Below are 22785 nucleotides of genomic sequence, written 5' to 3'. Positions count from 1 at the left end.
ATGTCCCCTTTATATATATGTTAGTATAGATATTTTTAATAAAATGTTTTGATCGGTAAAAAAATATAATGAATATGATTGTCTTTATAGTTTTTTTACTATAAAAGTCCATAATATATAGAATGTGTTTATTTTATATTTAGTAAATTTTCATTTCAATTATTTAGTCAAAAAAATTTAAAAAAATCCTTAACAAAAATTATATTTTTTATTTTGACAAACTTTATATTTATCCTCTTTTGTTATTAGTATTTATATTTATTCTTTTTCTTTATCAATATACCTTGATTCATTAAAGTTAGTTTAGTAGTGAAAATTTTAAATAACTTATATAATATTTTATATTTAAATTTTGTTGATCAAGGATATGGCTTGATTGGTTAAGGCCTATTTATTTTAGACTGCTAGAGGAACCAAGATATTACTGATTCAAGTAGATTGAACTCAAATATCTTAAATAAAATTTTAAAATTAAGTTTTATGTAATTTATTTGTTAGTTAATTTGGTTTTTTCATCATTTTTTACATTAATAATTTTAATTATGACTGACTTATTGCTCACAATTTGACACGTGTAATCAAATTAACCAAATTATTTAGATATATTAACAAAATGATTATCGTATTATCATTTAAAAAGAATGTGAATTTTATTCAATTAAAAAAAGAATATCAAAAGTCAAAGTAAAATAATTATTTCATCTTTATATAAGCTCATAATTTATAATAAAATTTAACCGGATTTAATTAAGTCTGTGATATTTATTTTGGAAAGCTTAATGCTAATAAGATGATTCAATACTTCACATTTTCATAAGTCTTATATTTGGAGACTACTGTTTCAATCTCTTATGAAGAAAAATATTAGGTGTTTTAAAACTATTATAGTCTCATTAAAACATGACATATAATATAAGTATTGTTTTTTTTAAATTACAAAATATTAATGCGTTACATGGACATTAATTGAAATCGTAACATATGCTAGTCATAGATTGACTAATGATTTATTCTTTTTCTATCTCTACAATCTAACATTTGTAACTAGTTTTAGATGGTTCAAGAATCTTATGATAGGAAAAAGTTGTAGATTTGTAGTCTAACATTCATAAATGATAATAATGTCTTAAGAAAAATGTTTTCCCTACTTGTTCACATGTACATTTACATCATTTGCCCCCCTTTTAATGACCTTTTATAACTTGAGCATCATAATATTTTAATTATTTTTTGAAGGTATTAATCTCTCATCACAAAAAAAATCTAGTACAATATTAGAGAAACTTTAAAGGTAGTTGCTTGAAATTAAGGAATTGCACTTAATCTATTGTACTATCATAATAAGTTAATTTAAATGCACTTAATGAACAATTATTGCTTGTACACACAATTGTCCCGTATCACTGTATGGTATTATATGTAGAACATTAAAACATTCCAAAGAGCATCAATGATAAGTATGCTATTGGAATTTAGAAGTGTAGTGGGACCATTTTTTTATGTGTTAGTCTAGTTTATTACTCATTCAATAAGCCTATTACACCCTGGGAGTTGGTTCATAACTACAACCTTTGTAACTTCATGGTATACTCATTAATTAACAAGTTTGTATTTGGAAGGATGCAACTTATTTTCCTTTACAGTCACCATAAAAATAACTCGAAACACTCGTTATTGTTAAAGTGGAGTCTTAAAACATAAAGATATTTTACTTCTTGAAGTTGTTCATCTATTAATACCCTTTTTAACTTGAGCTCCATATTTCTTCTAAAGGTATTCATCTCTCATCACAAGAAAAACTCATTACAACACCAAAGAAACATTAAAGGTAGTTGTTTAAATCTAAGGAATTGCATCTTAACCATTTATACTACCATCTTAAGTTAATTTATATGCACTCAACAAACAATGTTGTTTATTCATGCAATTGTTTCTTATTATTTCATAAGATTCACTCGTGTAAAACATTGTAACATTCCAATGAGCATCAATGATAAATATGATATTAGAATTTTAAAATTGTAAAGGGACCATTTAATTTTTTTAGTTAGTCTAGTCTATTACTTTTTTTTTTGTGTGTGTTTATTTTGTCTGAGGAGTTGGTTCAAGGGTACAACATTTGTTACTTCATGTTATACCTATGAATCAACAAGTTTTTCTCTAGAATAGTGCAACTTCTTAAACATTGCGATATCTATTTCCTCTAATAACTGAACATGTTTATTGTTATTTATGTATCTCGAAGTACCCAGAAATATTATTAAATGTTTAAATAATTGTTGACAACTTTCAAATGCACTAATATAAAGAATCATAAATTGAAATAAATGTACAATATTCATTCACTTATTAGTGTTAATTAGGTGCTATGTTAACTTTTGTAGCTCTTCATCATTTTAAAATGTACAATATTTATTTTATTTTGTTGGAACATTTTTTCCTTTTACTCATATTAAAAATTATGTATAATTTTATAGTGAGAGGTTGTTGTACAAAACATGTTTAAAGAATAATTAATTTAATATTGTGCTAAATTAGAGATACAAGTTATAATATGGTTTTTTTTGGTCTCCTTTAACTTGTGTTTTATCTAGTAAACTCATTTTAGTGATATATGTTTAAGGTTTAGGATTTATTTTCGTTTCTCTCGTTCTAAACTTCACTTCATTTTTATAGTTCTAAGCTAAGTTATCATGAAGTTCACCTGTCTTTTGCTCTTTTTTGTCTTCCCCACTCTTATTGGTGGAAGTTTTGAATTGAGACCACAATATATCCTAAAACCTTAAGACAATAAGTAAATGGGTCTTTCTAAGTTTTATATTACTCAACATGCTTAACTTTAACCGATGTGAAAATTCGTTTCACACTTAATTCCAACAATACGGATGGTAAGATAGATCGTCGCATGACATTTTTTTTATCAATATATTTTTACAATTCAAATTTGACGGGTCCACAACTAATTGCAGGGAAATCTATTCAAATCGAATCTCATGATTTATCATTCCAATTAAACAATGGTTATTTTGAAAATAACACTGTGATTTAAGCGAGTGAAAACTTCTTTACCGCATCATTATATTCAATTCAAAAACAAGCAAGAAATATCAAATTTGATCCAAACCTGCCCCAGTGCCATCTCTTCAGCGCGGTGAGACTGTTAAATTAATAATGATAATGCAAAGAAATCAATAACTCTCATAAGTGGAAGGGATCACGATAAGATGCACAGCGGCCATGTCTTGAAAAAGCGTGTTTGCGCATCGCAAAGAATAGCTCACGACAGAAATAATGAAGCACCAATGCCATCCCATCACATCTTGGTTCGAAAATCCATTTATGAAACGCGTTCAATGCTTCGACCACGTTGTAAAATCTGTATCCGATTACAAGCCAAACAAAACACGCCATAATTGCAGATCATAACAAAAAGGACAGAAGCAACTCACTTCTGAGTTTGGACAACAATGCCAATAAAAAGTTGGACTATTCTGAAAGTGCACCCAATCAATAACCGTGTTTTTGAAAATTGAAAGAAAACAAAAGGTTGATCCGAGCAGAGGTGGGTAAATGGCTGGAAGATAAAGGAATCATCATAAATTATTATTGAAATTTGAAGCACTAAACTGAAGTGATGATTTACAAAGAACTCAAGCTAACAAAACCAGCTAGGGTTTGAGTTGTTACAGTTCAAGCAAGGATGAAAATGTTACAAGTAAACAACAACCATTTTTGGCAGAAGTGTACACAAGTAAAAAGACTCACACTTAGAAGTACTCTACAACCAATTATATTCTTCTTTTTTTCTTTCAATTAGTCTGTCCACCTTCAACACCTAAACCATACAACACACCAGAATACTTCTCCGTCGACCCATTGAAGAACGTGTCCCTCAACTTCCTAAATGTACACGCAGTGAGTAAACTATCAGAGCCAGCCTGATGGCACACACCAACCCTCTCCACCTCCAACAACTCCGCAAGCTTGTTCAAACCACCGTGGAGGCTGTTGCAGAACTTCATCAAGTGCTTAATATCATAAACCATCGGAAAATAAATCTTGATCAGTTCAAAGAACCCGGCCTGCGTCTCCGGCAAGCTCCGGCATGTCAACAGCTTCAGGAGGTAACCGAAATCGTAGCCGCTGTGGAACGTCACCCAATGCACGGCCTCGTTCAACACAATCCCCGACGACATCAGAAGCTCCCCGAACCGGTTCACGTCGATCCCTTTCTCGCTGTTCTTCTTGAAGTCGATCCCGCACTGGCGCAACAACTCGATCGAGTCGCTCGCGAAGATGTCCTCGCTGATGTTGAACTCGCGGAAGTTGAATTGCCAGATGCAGGGACTCTCCGTGCCGCAGGAAGGGAGGTTCCCGTGCGCGTCGGAGAACGTGAGGCCTAACTGGATCAGCTTCAGCATGTCCACGTTGTCCTTCAGCGTCTGGTAGTTGTAGTCGTTGATGTTCTTGAAATTCCCCACCGGACGGAGAACCACGCCGGGGAACTCGGTATCCATGGCCACGTAGTTGTACTCGTCCACAATTCCGCGGATCAACGCGAACTCCTCCTCGAGGTTGTCGTTCCATACCTCTCTGATTTGAACCGAATCGCCTTTCGGTAAAATCGACATTTCGAACGAAGGAATCCGAGCAACAGAATGAAAAGCGCAATCAAACCCCCCAGATCTGCAGAGAAAAAACGCGGAAACCGTTCAGATCTGAAATCCTAACAAATCGCGACAGACAATAGAAAGAAATCTAGAAATCCGTTATACCTGAAGAGGATTTGAGCGAGTAGAGGTTGGAATGAGCGATGCGCGGAGGAGATTGAAGTAGATCTGAAAGAAAAAGAAGCATGCGATGTGAGAAAAGAAGTGAAGTAGGGTTAAAGTAGTTGAAGAGTGAGGAATCTAACCTTGGAGTGAACGGAAAGAGGAGCGAGTAGCAGCGATCTGGAGTCGGTGATGGGGGATTTGAGCTGCGGTGGAGAGGTCAACGAAGGAGGATTGGGGGGGGGGGGGGGAGCGACAGGAAGTTGGGGGCGAGGGTTGAGACCTGATTTGTACTGGGGATGGGGTGTGGGGTCGTTTTGGTTACCAACAACTACACGGGAGGTGTCGTTTACAACTGGGCTCTAGCAATTCCGGATGCGACAATGTGATATCAGTCGTTAACATCTGTCCACACCCCAATCACCGACCTTCTTTATTTTATTACTTTTTCACATGTACAACTACAATTATACAATTATTCTTGCAATTTTACACTACTTTATTTTACATAAAATATCTTCATTTTTTATTTTAATAATCATAATTCATGGCTTAAACTATAAACTAATCTAGGGTCTTTCAATTTAAATAAGCTTTAAAAATATATATAATTTCATAAGCATTAAAAAGGCAGGAAATTGTGTATAAAACAACTTTTTAATTAAAGTGTGATATTTGACAAAAATAAAATAAAAATAATTCTCAATGAAATAAAAAAAATATTATGAATTTCATAATATTTAATAAGTACTAAAAGAAATTAATTAATGACAAAATCACGTATCACAATCAAAAGTCTTTATTAATTAATTCAAATGATTCGATAGTTATACTTTTTAATTATAATTAAATATTTAATTTAATTTTTATTTAAATATAAAATTGTGATTAAAAGTCATATTTTAGCTCTGTAGAATTTATTATGATTAAAAAAAGTTATACTTTATCATCAAACTAAAAAATGGTTGACTCAATAAAAAAAATTATACCTCTTTTGTAAATAAAATATATATATATATATATATATATATGCATATCACAGATAGTTAAAATGAAATAAGAGATGTCTCGGCTTTCTGACATGAGAAAAACTAAATTTTATAAACTAGGTATTTTGTTTGTCTGACATATTTAGAATTCTGGAATCTGGACTGATATGTTTTGCAATTTTATAATTTATCATCAATCATTTATCAATAACATATGTTTATTATAATTTTAAATATTCCCTGATTCATAATTCATGGGTGGGACTCTGTTACATAAACTGAAAAGTAATTATCCCTCAATCATAATTTTCGAAATGTATTTTTATCACAATTTTTATAACATTAAAATAATATTTAATTATTAAATATTTTGAATGTATATATCCATCCTGAATTATTAATTTTAAAATTAAATCATCGTTATAGGGAAAATAAAAACAATATAGGTCTTTTATTTGAATAAAAATTTAAAAATATACATAATAAATATATTTAAATTAGAGATGTTCACAGTTTGATTCGTTATTTAACTAAAATTTACTCGAATTGAATAATAAAAATATATGAGATTTAGTTCGAGTTAATTTTTTATTTTTTATAATATTTGAACCAAACCAAAACGAACTAATAATTTGTTGTTTGGTTTAATTTGTTTTTGCTTTTTTATTTACAATTATAATTACATAACACTACACAAAGTCACAAACTATCAAATAATACTACATTGTATTAAATATCATAATTATGTTTTAACCATTATAATATTATACATTCTAAATAATATTATTTATGTACATAAATGTACACTTCTAAAACATTTCTTAATATATATTGTCGCCTTTTGTTGGCTAATCAAAAACAAATTATACAATCTAAATAAAATAAAATTATATTTTAAATAACAACAAATTAATGTTCTATGTAGAAAATTAAAATGAAAACAACATCAAATAATATTACATTGTATTAAATGTCATAATTATGTCTCAACCATTAAAATATTATATGTTCTAAATCAAATAAAATTATCTTTCAAATAACAACAAATTAATGTTCTACATAAAAAATTATAATGATAACAATAAAAATAACATATTTCAATAAATTATTTAGGAGCTTCTAATTCATGCTAAATCCTACAAAATTAGAGTAAAAAATATTATTTAATTTATAGTTTAAATATAAATACCAAACATATAAAAATAAAATAATTAATTAAGTGATGAATCATATCATAAGTTCAAGTTTTCAATTCCAAGTGCAAAATCTAATCAGATTCAATTTCAGAATTCTTTTCATCAATTGTTGGATTTGGTCCAATTTCCAAAAGTATATAATATATAATAGTCAACATCAATGGAAAAATTAGGCTAGAACAATTAAATAACAAGAGATTAAAATATAACATATTACTCATCTCAAGTCTTTAAATGTTTACCACGAGGTCTTCAATGTCCATTGACCATAAAAGAGATCGACACTAATTTTGTGTACAACCAATGCTTCGGTTGTCTTAAGAGTAAGAGAACTCCTATAAGAATTAAGTATTCTCCCTCAGGTGCTGAAAGAAAACTCTAAAGCAATAGTAGACACAGGCATGGCCAACAAATCTCTAGCAATTTGACTAAGAATAGGATATTTACTATATTTCAATTTCCACCACATTAAGATGTCAAAAGTATCACTTTTCTTTTCTAATCTCTCCATGAGATACAAATCTACTTCATTCTTCCCAGGATTGCTATTAAGATTCATGTCTCTTTCAAATTCAATAGCAAATGAAAGTTCAGGTGAATCAAAATCATCAATTCCCACATCAGAAGAAAGACGTGTAGCAGTTTCAGTTAACTGCCCATTACTAGTAGAAAGCAAATACACATTAAACATATCATGCAATGCCTCATTCACCTTATTACACAAAATTTCACCAATGTATTTCTCGTAAAATTTGTGTGAATCCCATTGAACAAACTTAAACTTAATATGAGGACCAAGCACACTAGCAACAAAAATCAAAATATTCATATTTTTAACATTTTCTCGATATTTATCATACTTAGCTTTCATTTTCTCAACCATACTTCCAAATAATGGATCATAAGTCTTTTTCCATTTCTGAAATTCTTATAATATCTTGCAATGTTCATTGAAATATTGAGAAGATGTTACAAAATCTGTCCCTAAAATAATTTGAGTGACATCAAAAAAATATTTTCAAAAACCTAACAAAACATCTTGCATTATCTCAATCCTCGTCATTTGGAACACCACCACTCATCATCACATATTTAGCACATCTCTCACTTAATCTCTTAAATGCTTTTTTAATTTTTAGTGCACTTTCAAGCATTATATAGATAGAGTTCCCACCTAGTAGAGACATCCAACTACACAATAGATTTGTCGACTATCCTAGCTTCCTTGATGCAAATTTTGAATCTATCAATGCAACCAGGTGATGCATGAACATACCTAACAACATTCCTAATTATGCTTATTAATTCATGATAGTCCTTTAATCCATCATTAACCACCATATTTAAAATATGCGCACAACATCTAACATACAAGTGTTTTCTTTTAATGGGTGTGTATTCCAGTCTTCCATTATACCTTTCAAATAAGATATTGCTAAGTCACTTGCACTAGCATGGTAGCATTGTCTACACTGATGCTGAAAACTCTACCAATTAGCCAACCTTCCAAACATTTCTCAATTTTTCTACCAATTGTTCCCCTTTTGTGATTAGTAATTGGACAAAAATTGAGATTTCTTATGTAATTTTTAGTTATCATCAATGAAATGAGCAGTCAAACAAATATAACTCAAAATTTGAACAAATGTCCAACAATCAGTTGTAAGACTTACACCCTAATTTGAGCGAGTAAACATATTCTTCAACTTATTTTTTTCATTAGTGTAAGGATTCCAACATTCACTAGCTATTGTAATTATTCCTGGAATAGGGATTCTAGGTTGCAATTGGCTAATAAAAAAACGAAATCTCTCTCCCTCAACAAACTTAAATGGCAACTCATCAACAATTAAAGCTAGCAAAAATACACATAGAAGGGGGGTTGAATGTGTGTGTTTATGTTCGAAGAAAGATTTTTTAAAGTTGCTTTGCAAAGATATTTTTAAGTAGAGTGTTTAATCACAATTGCAAACTTGTGCAAGCTTTTATGACTAAGTTTTTTTTTTGTCTAACAAGGCTGATCTTCTACTTCAAGAAACAAGTTGAGTAAATTTGTTTTTTGTCTAAAAGGTTTTATCGTCCAATAAAAAATGAATTGTTTTTTTTAAACAAAATGATCAAGTGTGTTTTCGTATAACAGTTTGTTGAAAAGAAAGTGGATGAAAAACGAAGTAGTGTTTGAAAAATAAAGAATATGCACAAATGTTTATACTGGTTCACTCAATCTGAGCTACGTCTAGTCTCTTTCAACCAAAGGGTTCCACTAATCACTGAGGATTACAAGTATTCTCAACCACTTCTGGCTCATCAACCTCACTTATTGACGCTAGTATTCTTCACCACTTTTGGTTCTCTAAGTATTCTTGACCACTTCTAACCCGCTAGCTTCACTTACTAGCGCTAGTATTCTCAACCACTTATGGTTCACAAGTATTCTTCCTATCAGCCTCTTCAGGCTTTACAGCAATGAGAGTGTTGAGTGTGTTTGCAGCTCTCATAGAGAGGATAACGTAATTTCTACACTCACTAAGGTGCGTAACCTTAGTTTTACAGGAATAAGTGTCTAAGTGTTGTATTTACTCTTGTAACGAGGATAGGATATTAACAACACTTACTAAGATGGGCTATCTTAGTTTTTACACATATATACATGAAATGCTTTGAGAAGAAATGCAGTTTATACTCTTTCGCTTTCTTTCTCTTATTGCACGTTTTCTCTGCTCTTCTATTTTTTTTGCCTTGATACTTATAGCTATTTTGGTGAATCTGCCCGTTGTTCGGATTAAAATTTTTCCGTTGGAGCGAAGCTTTATGTCGTTGCAGATGGAGGCTTGTTCACGATAATGTAAATCTTTTCATTTATTGCATTTGATCTTGCATTAAATGTTTGTTGTTATACGTGAAGTCCTTTTATGTAATTAATTACTCCAATGTCTGACTTCAATCATAATCTAGGCATATTTGTACTTGTCTCATCAGTTTAGCTGCTACGGTATTGTCTTTCTCTGAAAAGTAGGTGTTCTTTTTATGACGTATGCAGCTTTGACTTGTAACTCCACGCTTGCCTGATTTTCTTCTTTTCTGTATTCTGGTTTGATGTCTTTTTGTGTTTCTTGTATGATTTCACTCAATGTGATTAGTGGACTTCAGACGTGCTTCATTATTTTCCAACTGCGTTTGGATATATGATACTTCGTATGATCTTGACTACCTTTTACGTCTGGTCATGAGAGTGATAACCTCGTCTTCTCATTTATTGACTATTTTGAACCAATTTTCAAGTAAGGGAAGCTAGATTATATGTTGTTTGGTTATATGTGAGTTTAAAAACTCATATGGAGTTGTATTGAGATGTATGATGAGTAGAAAGTGAAATGAAGATATGCATGTTGAGTATAGTGTTGTAAACTAAATAAGTAGTTGTGCCAAATAGAAAATGCGTTGAATACATGGTATGTTGCTAAAGTTGCTATATTTACGTGTGGATTATTTATATGTTGTGAAATATGATGAAATGATAATGTTGTGAGTTGTGAGAAGCATGATGTGAAATGTGTAGACGTGTTGAGATTTATACAAAATTTATTAGTAGACCATGTTGCTAAGTTGTTAGATGAGAGTTGTATGTTGTACTATCTGTTGAAAAGATACTAATTTGTGATGGTTGAGTTATAAATTGTGAATTTAACTATTGAGATGTTGAGTTGACTAAAGTTGACAAGAGCTAATAGTTGAGCTGATGAGATGATAATTGTGTTGTTTAAAGTTGAAATGAGATGTTGTGTTGTTAAACAGTTTTGATGAGTTGTTATGCTGATATACCATGTTGTTTAAGTTGAAAGTTGATTGAGATGATGAGTTGTAAAGTTGTGTGTTGTTTAAGTTGTTGAGCTGAGTTGTGTTGTTGAGTTGTAAGCTGATTAAGCTGTGATGATAAGTTGTTGATCACTAGGACTAAGGGAGATGTTTTCGAAGTTGCTCATCCCATTGTGTGGATTGAGATAGTTGTGGTGCTCTGAGAGCCCAATTTGTTGAAAAATCCTCATTGGGAAGTTATCCCTTGGAGTGGTCGTTGTGTTGTTCTCCTCTAAGACTTAGTTGATCCCGTGCGTGGGCAAGGTCGAGACACACGTGTACAAAGCGACCATGGTATAGGGGTCAGGTTGAGCTATACCGATTACAAGCGGCCAATTTGAGTAAAGTACGAAGTCGGGAACTTAGTTCCTAACCGAGTATCGGAGGGTTGTAGTATTTGGAGGATAGTCGGTAGGCTAATCCCATAGGTGGCTTAGTTGAGCTAGCTAATGTCATGGTAGGCCTAAACCCAGTTGTTCTATCCTGACATAATACTATACTTCCTTGTTTAAGTGGCAAAATCTGAGAAATCGTTATCGTGTTGTGGATTTCTATCCAAATTTTTTGTTTACCTAGCAAACCCAAAAAGGTTCTGTGTTGTCAGTTCGGTAGGACCTAGCCACTTAGACTACTCACCACGTTGTAGGAGATCTCTGAGTTGAAATGCGTGATGACGCATAAGCTATTGATGAGTTGATTTATTGTTGATACGAGTTGTATATATATTGTTGTGTTGTTAAGTTGTGATTGTGTTGTATGTTAACCTTGTTAAGGATAATGATAGTGTTGTTATGTTGTAAGTTGCTTATTTGTATACAAGTTGATGATGATGCTAGCGTCGCTAGATTACCTGTGTTGTAAGTTGCTTTTTGTACTGACCGTACCGCGAAGCCGAGCTCCAAGCTCGGCATCACAGTACCAGATGATCTCGGGCACGCGTCATACGATGTCAGCTCGGCATCTAGGTGAATCACAACTGATTCCCGAGGATCTCGCCCATACGAGATCCATTATCCAATCACTGATCACCGAAGATCTCGCCCCAGACGAGATCCGCTATCATATCTTATCTCAGGCCCAGAGCCCAAAGCAAACCTAATTCACTCCAAGGTACGTGCATTACATATACGAGACTATTACTCAAACAAACCCTAACTTTAGCATCGGAGTCTCTTTTGCAGGTACCACCCCCATCTTGGAGCATCAAGCGTACCAGCGAAGGAGGCTCACCAATCTTACTTGGAAGATCGTCCCTACGACAAATTCCGGTAAGAACATTTGGCGCCCACCGTGGGGCCGATCGAGACAGCTCTTATCGGTCACCCGTATGGTATTCACCAGAAGCCACAACAGACGTGCAACAAAGGACGCTGAACACTCAGTCACCATGGACGGCGACGCTGCAACCTTGAGAAGGCTGATCGACCAAGTCGAACAGATGCGCCAGCAACATGACATTGACCTGCGCAACATGCGTGCCAAGCACGAAGCCGACCTGGCCGCAATACGAACCACTAACGAAGTTGACCTAGCGGCTCTGCGCGTGGAAAACAAGAGGGTTCGCGCTCAACCCCAGCGGCAACACTCTGATCACCCCTCCGGCTCTCAACTCAACCCCGGCGGAGCAATGCGAGGCGAGGTAAACCAGGAAGAAGAATCAACTCCCCTGCGGGGAGTAGTCAGTACAATCGCAGGAGGTTTCGCAGGAGGGGGCGCCAGTAGCTCGGCCCAGAAAAAAACACATGCTCAACGTCAACCGCGTACACTTCACTACCTCTGCTTCATATCAGAGCTCGCCGACGATCACTTTCACCGACGACGACTATGCCGGGGTCAACCCCAACCAGGATGACCCCATGGTTATAGCCGTGGAGTTAGCTAATTGGGAGGTTCACAAGACCCTGGTCGACCAATGGAGCTCGACCGACATCCTATATTGGCCAACGTTCCTCAGGTTGGACATTCCCCACTCTCTCATACAACCTCACACAGAACCCCTAGTCGGTTTTGCAGGAAGGAGCGTTCACACCCGGGGATACGTGGAAGCTGACACCTCCTATAACATCATCATCGGCAGGCCAACCTTGAATCAGCTCAGAGCGGTGGTGTCTACCCCGCACCTCACCATGAAGTTTCCAGGACATGATGGGAAGATTATCTTCGTCAAAGCAAACCAAAAGGTGGCACAACAATGCTATACTGAAAGCCTGAAAGTTGCCCCACTCGGTGAACAATACAAGAGCAACACCACCACTGCAGCTCACACCAGCCACGAAGAAGTGTTTGACCTTGATCTGAGATCCGATGCTCACGACGAACGGCCCAGCTCCGTTGACGAGCTCGATGACCTCCAGATCGGGAAACTCCCCGGGTAAACCACGAAGATCAGCAAACAGTTGACTCTAGAGCTGCGGCAACAACTCAAAATAGAAATCCTCAAAAACGTCGACCTCTTCGCCTGGTCCAGCGCTGACATGCCAGGCATAGACGCAGATTTCATCTGCCACAAGCTAGCAATACACAAGGAGGCAAAACCAGTCGCCCAGAGGAAGAGGAAGGTCGGCGGCGAAAGACGGGAAGCCATCGTCGCCGAAACACAGAAACTACTCAACGCCGGCTTCATCCGTGAAATCATGTACACCACGTGGCTGGAAAACGTGGTCCTGGTAAAGAAGAACTCAGGGAAGTGGCGTATGTGCGTCGACTATACCGACCTAAACAAAGCATGCCCCAAGGACTCATACCCCTTGCCGAACATTGACAGGTTAGTCGACGGAGCCTCCGGGCACGCCCTCCTCAGTTTTCTCGACGCCTACTCGGGTTACAACCAGATAATGATGTACCCACCTGACGAAGTACATACATCCTTCATCACCGACCACGCCAACTACTGCTACCGGGTGATGCCTTTCGGCCTCAAAAACGCAGGGGCAACCTACCAGCGACTGATGGATAAGGTTTTCCATCAACAGATCGGGAGAAATATGGAAGTTTATGTCGACGACATGGTAGTCAAAACCACCTCGGCAATAGACCACGCTACCGACCTTGCCGTAGTATTCGCCCAGGTCAGGAAGCATAACATGCGCCTCAATCCGGAGAAGTGTGTCTTCGGTGTCCAAGGAGGTAAGTTCCTTTGAAATTGAAACCATAGATTAGTTTCGGCAACAAGTGAAATTATGTTACGCAAAAATATATTTTTCGTCTTTTATATTATTTATTAGTGTCAATTTAGTTTTATTTTTGTACCGTCTCGGTATGGTTCCGATACGTTCAACGGAGGCGTCGGAAAATAACCGACTAGCCAAGCCCTTTCGCCTATAATGCTCAAGGCTGGAAGGCAAGTGTACCGTCTCGGTATGTTTCTGATACGGTCAAGGGAGGAGTCGGAATATGGCCGACCTGGTTATGGCCCATGCGCAGGAGCAATCAGAATTTAACCTGATACCCCCCAACGATGGTGATCTCGGTAAAAGCCCGATCCCATATCGGTCACGCTGGTGAACTCGGCCTGGTTAGTATCGGCCAGGATGGACTCGGCCTGTTTGGTATCAGCCAGGATGGACTCAGCCTAGTCGGTGGATGGACTCGGCCTGGTTGGTATCGGCCAGGATGGACTCGGCCTAGTCGGTGGATGGACTCGGCCTGGTTGGTATCGGCCAGGATGGACTCGGCCTGGTTGGTATCGGCCAATATGGACTCGGCCTGGATGGTATCGGCTAGTATCCGAACAAGCCTCACTTTTCACGTTGATCCGAGAATTAAGGATAGAAATCTTACTTCTAATAATCAAATGTTCTCTATGAAAACGGTTAAGGAAATCCCCTCATTCTCAAGGCCCATGAGGCCCGCAAACAAGAAAATATAAAACCTAAAACCCTAGAGTTAAGACGGCAAATTACACTTTTGAATGCTCTGGCTCGAAGGCTTGATCTAGGAAAAAAAACCATAGTTCATCCCTTGGCCGGAACATTTTGGCGCCCACCGTGGGGCTACGGTAAAACTTTTCCTGCGCCCCAAATCATATAGAAGAACCTGCACTTTACCATGGCGAGAGGCGGCACATCGAACAACGACCCACAACACCCTACCATAGAGGAGATGATGGCATTGATCAATGACTTGAGAGAGGAGAATGCACGATCCAGAAAAAGGGAGGAGGCCATCCAACGAGAAAACGAGGAGATCAGGAGGCGAGCGGATGAGATGCAGGCTATGATAACGGCCGATACCCGAACGACGGAGGAAGATGTCATGATGGAAGTTCCTAGGCATTTCCGACCTTTCTCGGAGGCTATAGAGACCGAGGTCATCCCGAGGGATCATCGGGTCCCCCAGGTGGAACCTTTTGACGGAACCCAGGATCCTAGTCAACACTTGACGGATTTCCGAGCACAAATGCTGATTTGTGGTGGGAGCATGGAAATTCGCTGCAAGCTGTTCATGGGCACGCTCAAAAAAGCAGTCCTTGATTGGTTTAGTGGTCTTCTTGACCGATCAATCACCGACTTCGGCGTCTTTAGTCAGCTTTTCATGGCGCAGTTCGCAACCAACAAAAAGAAATCGCCGATCACGTCAGACTTGTTTGATCTCAAACAGCAACGCGAGGAGTTGTTGAAAGATTTTTTGCAAAGGTTCAACGAGGTTGCTTTGAAGATAGCGCCTTTGGATGAAAGGATGGCGGTCATTGCGTTTCAGAAGGGGTTAAGGTCTGGTGCTTTCGACATCGCGCTAGAGAGAGCAAATTGCCAAACAATGTCGGAGGTGAGAGCTTTCGCCCTAAGTTACATCAAGACGGAGGAAGGACAAATCAACAAAAGGGCAGCTGAAAGCCGAGAAGCTGGGGTCGTCCCAAGAGATTTTTATTCCTTATAAAAATGTGAAAGACTAACCAATAATTCCCATTTTATCAAATACCATCTCTTTTATCTTTCCATGATCGACAGGTGTGTTGTTTTAAAGGCACCAAACTCGTGATTGATCGGTAAAAATCCGACTGGGCGAGTATAAATAACTCAAAAACCAAACTCGTGATTGATCGGTAAAAACCCGACTGGGCGAGTATAAATAACTCGAAGACCAAAACTCGTGATTGATCGGTAAAAATCCGACTGGGCGAGTATAAATAACTCGAAGACCAAACTCGTGATTGATTGGTAAAAATCCGACTGGGCGAGTATAAATAACTCGAAGACCAAACTCGTGATTGATCGGTACAAATCTGACTGGGCGAGTATAAATAACTCGAAGACCAAACTCGTGATTGATCGGTAAAAATCCGACTGGGCGAGTATAAATAACTCGAAGACCAAACTCGTGATTGATCGGTAAAAATCTGACTGGGCGAGTATAAATAACTCGAAGACCAAAACTCGTGATTGATCGGTAAAAATCCGACTGGGCGAGTATAAATAACTCGAAGACCAAACTCGTGATTGATCGGTAAAAATCTGACTGGGCGAGTATAAATAACTCGAAGATCAAAACTCGTGATTGATCGGTAAAAATCTGACTAGGCGAGTATAAATAACTCGAAGACCAAACTCGTGATTGATCGGTAAAAATCTGACTGGGCGAGTATAAATAACTCGAAGACCAAACTCGTGATGGATCGGTAAAAATCTGACTGGACGAGTATAAATCAAAAAGGCTGGCTCACCCCCATCAAACTCTTGAAATCGGTATCCGAACGACTCTCAGTATTCGAAAGGGAATCTTTAACCTGGTCATTTTCTCCTTAAGGTGAGTCGGGTTTTTGAAGGACTTATGCATACGATTGATTTTCAAGCTGGGTTAATCTCCTTTATCTCCTATCTTGGTTATTGATTTTAACAAAATATTGCATTTACATCTTTAAGTCAGAGCTTTCGCAATCACAGCTTAATTTTCTCATCGTTATACCAGTCGGAATTTGGGAGACTGGTTTTGCCAAAATTTCATTTTAACTTAGAAAATTTTTCACTCGTTATACGAGTCGAAATTTGGGAGATTGGCTTTTCAAAATTTCATTTTAACTTAGAAAATTTTCCACTCGTTATACCAGTCAGAATTTGGGAGACTGGTTTTGCCAAAATTTCATTTTAACTTAGAAAATTTTCCACTCGTTATACCAGTCGGAATTTGGGAGACTGGTTTTGCCAAAATTTCATTTTAACTTAGAAAATTTTCCACTCATTATACGAGTCGGAATTTGGGAGATTGGCTTTTCAAAATTTCATTTTAACTTAGAAAATTTTCCACTCGTTATACCAGTCGGAATTTGGGAGACTGGTTTTACCAAAATTTCATTTTAACTTAGAAAATTTTCCACTCGTTATACCAGTCAGAATTTGGGAGACTGGTTTTGCCAAAATTTCATTTTAACTTAGAAAATTTTCCACTCGTTATACCAATCGGAATTTGGGAGACTGGTTTTGCCAAAATTTCATTTTAACTTAGAAAATTTTCCACTCGTTATACGAGTCGAAATTTGGGAGATTGGCTTTTCAAAATTTCATTTTAACTTAGAAAATTTTCCACTCGTTACACGAGTCAGAATTTGGGAGACTGGTTTTGCCCAAATTTCATTTTAACTTGGAAAATTTTCCATTAAAAACCTGAATCGGTACTTGGACGATTCGCTAGTCAAAATTTCATTTTACTTGGGAAATTTTACACTTAAAATTTGAGTCGACATTTGGATGATTACTCGAAAAAAATTTTAACTTAGAATTTTCATCATGATTTTACAATAATCAACATCTCGGCAATTACTCCACACACACATAAAGTCGTTCAACTAATATCAAGAGCAACGCGCAAAGTTCATATAGGACTCGAAAAAGAAGATCACAATAGTTCTTGACAACAATTAGCAAAAACACGAAGACATAAAGAAAAACGCAACATTCTAAAGTAAAGCTCAATCATCCTCGAGAGGATCCACCAACTCGCCATTCACGATATGATCAAGGGAGGAGTCAGAAAACAGCCAACTAGCCAAGCCCTTTTGCCTATAATGCTTAGGGCTGAAAGGCAAGTGTACCGTCTCGGTATGGTTCTGATACGTTCAACGGAGGCATCGGAAAACAACCGACTAGCCAAGCCCTTTCGCCTATAATGCTCAGGTTTGGAAGGCAAGTGTACCGTCTCGGTATGGTTCCGATACGTTCAACGGAGGCATCGGAAAACAACCGACTAGCCAAGCCCTTCCGCCTATAATGCTCAGGTCTGGAAGGCAAGTGTACCGTCTCGGTATGGTTCTGATACGTTCAACGGAGGCGTCGGAAAACAACCGACTAGCCAAGCCCTTTCGCCTATAATGCTCAGGTTTGGAAGGCAAGTGTACCGTCTCGGTATGGTTCCAATACGTTCAACGGAGGCATCGGAAAACAACCGACTAGCCAAGCCCTTCCGCCTATAATGCTCAGGTCTGGAAGGCAAGTGTACCGTCTCGGTATGGTTCTGATACGTTCAACGGAGGCGTCGGAAAACAACCGACTAGCCAAGCCCTTTCGCCTATAATGCTCAAGGCTGGAAGGCAAGTGTACCGTCTCGGTATGTTTTCGATACGGTCAAGGGAGGAGTCGGAATACGGCCGACCTGGTTCTGGCCCATGCGCAGGAGCAATCAGAATTTAACCTGATACCCCCCCAACGATGGTGATCTCGGTAAAAGCCCGATCCCATATCGGTCACGCTAGTGAACTCGGCCTGGTTGGTATCGGCCAGGATGGACTCGGCCTGGTTGGTATCGGCCAGGATGGACTCGGCCTAGTTGGTGGATGGACTCGGCCTGGTTGGTATCGGCCAGGATGGACTCGGCCTAGTTGGTGGATGGACTCGGCCTGGTTGGTATCGGCCAGGATGGGCTCGGCCTAGTCGGTGGATGGACTCGGCCTAGTCGATGGATGGACTCGGCCTGGTTGGTATCGGCCAGGATGGACTCGGCCTAGTCGGTGGATGGACTCGGCTTGGTTGGTATCGGCCTAGTCGGTGGATGGACTCGGCCTGGTTGGTATCAGCCAGGATGGACTCAGTCTGGTTGGTATCGGCCTAGTCGGTGGATGGACTCGGCCTGGTTGGTATCAGCCAGGATGGACTCGGCCTGGTTGGTATCGGCCAATATGGACTCGGCCTGGATGGTATCGGCTAGTATCCGAACAAGCCTCACTTTTAACGTTGATCCGAGAATTAAGGATAGAAATCTTACTTCTAATAATCAAATGTTCTCTATGAAAACGGTTAAGGAAATCCCCTCATTCTCGAGGCCCATGAGGCCCGCAAACAAGAAAATATAAAGCCTAAAACCCTAGAGTTAAGACGGCAGATTACACTTTTGAATGCTCTGGCTCGAAGGCTTGATCTAGGAAAAAATCCTAGTCCATCCCTTGGCCGGTACAATTTTAATTAATTGAATTAATTTAGTCTCACACCACATAACACGACACGTGGCTGTTTGCTGGGAATTACATTTATGGATTCGTTTTACTCGAACTAGCACATGATTGTTTCAATTCAGGTACATATAATTAAGCCTTAAGAATGGAGACAAAAATAAGATAGAATGAGTAGTAGATGCCTGCTTCTAGATATTCATCGACGAGTATTAAACAGTAATCTTCATGCAAGTAGACGCTCAAGTAAATAAAGTGAATGATACCTATCTTGACAATACAAATCATTATCCAATTCGGGTTACAATGTACAATGATCTAAATTACGAAGATAGTAAATTACGGACTAAACTATAACAACTAGATCCTAGAAAAAGAAGAAAAATGTGGTACAGAAGTCATACCTAGCAATTTCATGCACGGAAGCCATATGCGCAGGCAGTGAGTGCTTGCGAAAGTTCAAGTATGATGTTTCTGACCTTTGTACACGAGATTACTTCTTCTATTTATAGAGATAATCGAGAGCGGTTAATCTTCAGTGGGTTTATCATGTGCGCATAACCGCTGTCCACTACGTAAACCACGTGGCTTAAGTGTAACTCCTCGTAATCGCTCATCTTAAGTGTTTGTTTTTTCTGACTCGCTCTTTAGTAACCACCTTGGTGTAAATACTCAACTGTTCAAGAAAACATCTAGTAACCTCCTCTTTATCTCTACATTTTCGAGCAGTTCTTGAATATGCATACTGATATTCCCTTTTGGTAGGCATTTTTTCGATTACCCTCTTCCTCGAGTCGGTTCCATAAACATTTTTTCGAGTAACCCTAACAGTGGCATGATGACATAATACGTGTCAGATCTGTTAAATATTTAAATGAACGAAATAGAAGGTCAAACATTAAGATATATTTTAAAGATGTGGGACTAAATTAATTCAATTAATTAAAACAAGACTAAATTGACACTAACAAATAACATCAGGGATGAAAAATATATTTTTATCATTATATTTCTATCTTAATCGACACATTCCTTTAAACAATTATATATAATATATTTGGAATCTCTTAATGATGTTTATTTATTTAAGTGGGTCTCTATCATAGAGCAGGCCGAGGGGTCAGGTGAAGTGAATATGAATCAATAATGATGCAATCGAATTTAATAACAATGTATGCCTCTCACTTACATCCACATCATGTTCAACTATGTATGGTCCAAAATGGCAGGCAAGTCTAATATGAACGCCCATGCCATTCCATCATGTAATATAACGCCGTCACAGCGTCACCCTCACCCATATGTACTTTCTTTGACAAAGCTCATTAGGAGCAAAACGATCATATAATAATGATTAACCCACGAATTTAATAAGATGATTTCATTGTTTTATAACTTGGTCTTCTTTATTAATATGATGTAATAATAGAATATTTTTTTATTGAATGTCTGTGTAAACTCTTCTCACAACTTAGTAAAGAATGTGAAGAAGAACAAATTATCCTCAAAGAAATCGAGGAAGATTCTGATTTAGAAAACTGGTTGGAAAATGATAAAAATTTTAAAAATAAATTAGTTTTTGAAAAGGAAGAAACTAATTCTGTAGTTTCTATAACTTGGTCTTCTTTATTAATATGATGTAATAATAGAATATTTTTTTATTGAATGTCTGTGTAAAAAAATATTTAATTTGTGAATACACGTATATTAAATTCTTAAGAAATATTAATTACGTAAAAATGTATGTTAGATATTTAACATGGAAATTATTAAAATAGGAGGCGTATATATTTGTTGAGAAAATGTTAAATTAGTTTGCGTAAACTTTTTGGTTAATGGAAAATAATTTGTTGCAACCTTCGTGTCCTGTTATATAGATATTAATTATTAATTTTAGCTGTTTTTATAGAAGAACAAGGATAAGGTGTCGAAAGGAGATAATATGAATTGAAGGTAACACTTACCTCTTCAAGAATATTCTGAAACCTCAACAACATTAATCTCTCATACTTTTATAGTACCTTTTAGTTTTGCATCGTTATTTAACATTTTTTTGTATATAAAATTTTAGCTTAAATATATTTTTAATATCTTAAATTTAGTATAAATTTATTTTTGATATTTCAAATTTAATTTTTTTTTTATTTTTATAATTAAAAAAATATTTTAATTTTTTATATCACCAATAACATATTATAACTATCAATTACATTTAATATGATATTTTCAATAAAAAAACACCAATATATAAATTTATGTAACAGTATTTGATAGATTATTTAATAAAATTTGAATATAAAAATTAAAATAAAATTTTTAAAAATTATAAATAAAAAAAATCAACTTTAAGTTTAAATAATTAAAATAAATTTATCATAAATTTAAAAAGTTAAAAATATATTTAAATATTTTTTTATAATCTTCTCATTTACGTATGTTATTTGCAATTGTTTATCCAAGGTTGACCTATATATAATACGAAATTGTAAATTAAAGAGAAACATAAAAAAAGGATTAATTCAAGTTTATCAGATTTTAAATTTTTAGTTTCAACGAGACAATTTAATTTACACCATAAAAAAACTTTTTTTAAAATATAGATTGAAATTTTAAAATTACATTTCATAAAATAAACAATAAACAATTTTTAGTTATTAAATTTTTTTCAAAACATTTGATAATATTTAATAATTTTTATAATGAATATTAAATAATTAAAAAATTATTAAAATTTTTTATGTTGATATTAAAAGATAATAGATAGAGGTAAGAGAAAAAAGTAATGAAAGGTGAGAGAAATATATAAAAGAGACAAGTATGAGAGATAGAGAAAAGGAGAGGGAGAGAAACAAAAAGGGAAGATAAGAGAGAGATGATAGAGAGATAAAAGATTTATAAGTGATGTAAGAAATAAAAAAAGTACAAATTTTTATTTTTTAGAAAAAACAACTAAGATTCTACTATTTTGAAAATATTTTGTAAATGTTAAAATTTTAAATTCTTTATATTTTCATCAAGACAAAATATTTCACCAAAAATATTTGATTTTATTTTAAAAATAAATCACTTCTTGAATCTCATCCAAACACATTAAGAGCCTTTGTTTTATAAAATGCAAGATGATACGAAACAATATGTCAATAAAAAAATTATTGAGTTCTTTGAACCCATGCAACTCGAAATCAAAAAAATGAAGAATCAGATGGAGATAGTTTGGGTGGTGGGTTCTATCGGTTTAAAAGAATATTGAAAACAATTCAATGTAGGTAAGTATGGGGCTTTTTGACCCATCTAAATAAATAAATAAAAAAAATACATGAAAAAAATTTAAAAAAAAAAGTAATTACCAAAATAGGTAGTTTTGGACACGTAGGAGCCAACGTGGCATTGAAAACGTCTGGGGGGTGGGCGTCTTTTAGAAGACGCCTCCACCGCAGGCGCCATGTATGCTGATGTGGCACGGTGAAGAGAAAACGCTGGGGGGAGGCGTGTTGTACACGTGGCAGAATTTCGTTGAAGGCGCCCCACCCCCAGGCGCCAAGTGTGCTGATGTGGCACACACTGAAGGCGCCTCCCCCCAGGCGCCATTTGTGTACACT

General features: G+C 36.1%; 2 protein-coding genes across 2 annotated transcripts; both read right to left on the bottom strand.

Moving 5' to 3' along the window:
* Window positions 1-3582: 3582 nt before the first annotated feature.
* LOC109796834 (putative CCR4-associated factor 1 homolog 7) lies at window positions 3583-5095 on the bottom strand. The gene is made up of 3 exons (XM_020356650.3): window positions 4916-5095; window positions 4776-4838; window positions 3583-4686 (listed from the first exon to the last, which is right to left on the bottom strand). Exon 3 carries the CDS (start codon window positions 4629-4631, stop codon window positions 3810-3812), a length of 822 nt encoding a protein of 273 aa, XP_020212239.2. The 5' UTR covers window positions 4632-4686; window positions 4776-4838; window positions 4916-5095; the 3' UTR covers window positions 3583-3809.
* Window positions 5096-7315: 2220 nt separating this feature from the next.
* LOC145958743 (zinc finger BED domain-containing protein RICESLEEPER 1-like) lies at window positions 7316-7840 on the bottom strand. Its single transcript, XM_083076268.1, has one exon. The coding sequence runs from the start codon at window positions 7838-7840 to the stop codon at window positions 7316-7318; it is 525 nt and encodes a 174-aa protein (XP_082932394.1).
* Window positions 7841-22785: the final 14945 nt, after the last annotated feature.

This window comes from Cajanus cajan, chromosome 6 (assembly GCF_000230855.2).
Source record: "Cajanus cajan strain Asha chromosome 6, NIPB_CcT2T_4, whole genome shotgun sequence".
NCBI classification, from domain to species: domain Eukaryota; kingdom Viridiplantae; phylum Streptophyta; class Magnoliopsida; order Fabales; family Fabaceae; genus Cajanus; species Cajanus cajan.
The sequence above is the reverse complement of the archived record's forward strand: the minus strand, read 5'-3'. Positions and strand labels throughout refer to the sequence as shown.

Coding starts and splice junctions, on each gene's coding strand:
- LOC109796834 (XM_020356650.3), bottom strand. CDS start 4,631: ATGTCGATTTTACCGAAAGGCGATTCGGTTCAAATCAGAGAGGTATGG.
- LOC145958743 (XM_083076268.1), bottom strand. CDS start 7,840: ATGGTTGAGAAAATGAAAGCTAAGTATGATAAATATCGAGAAAATGTT.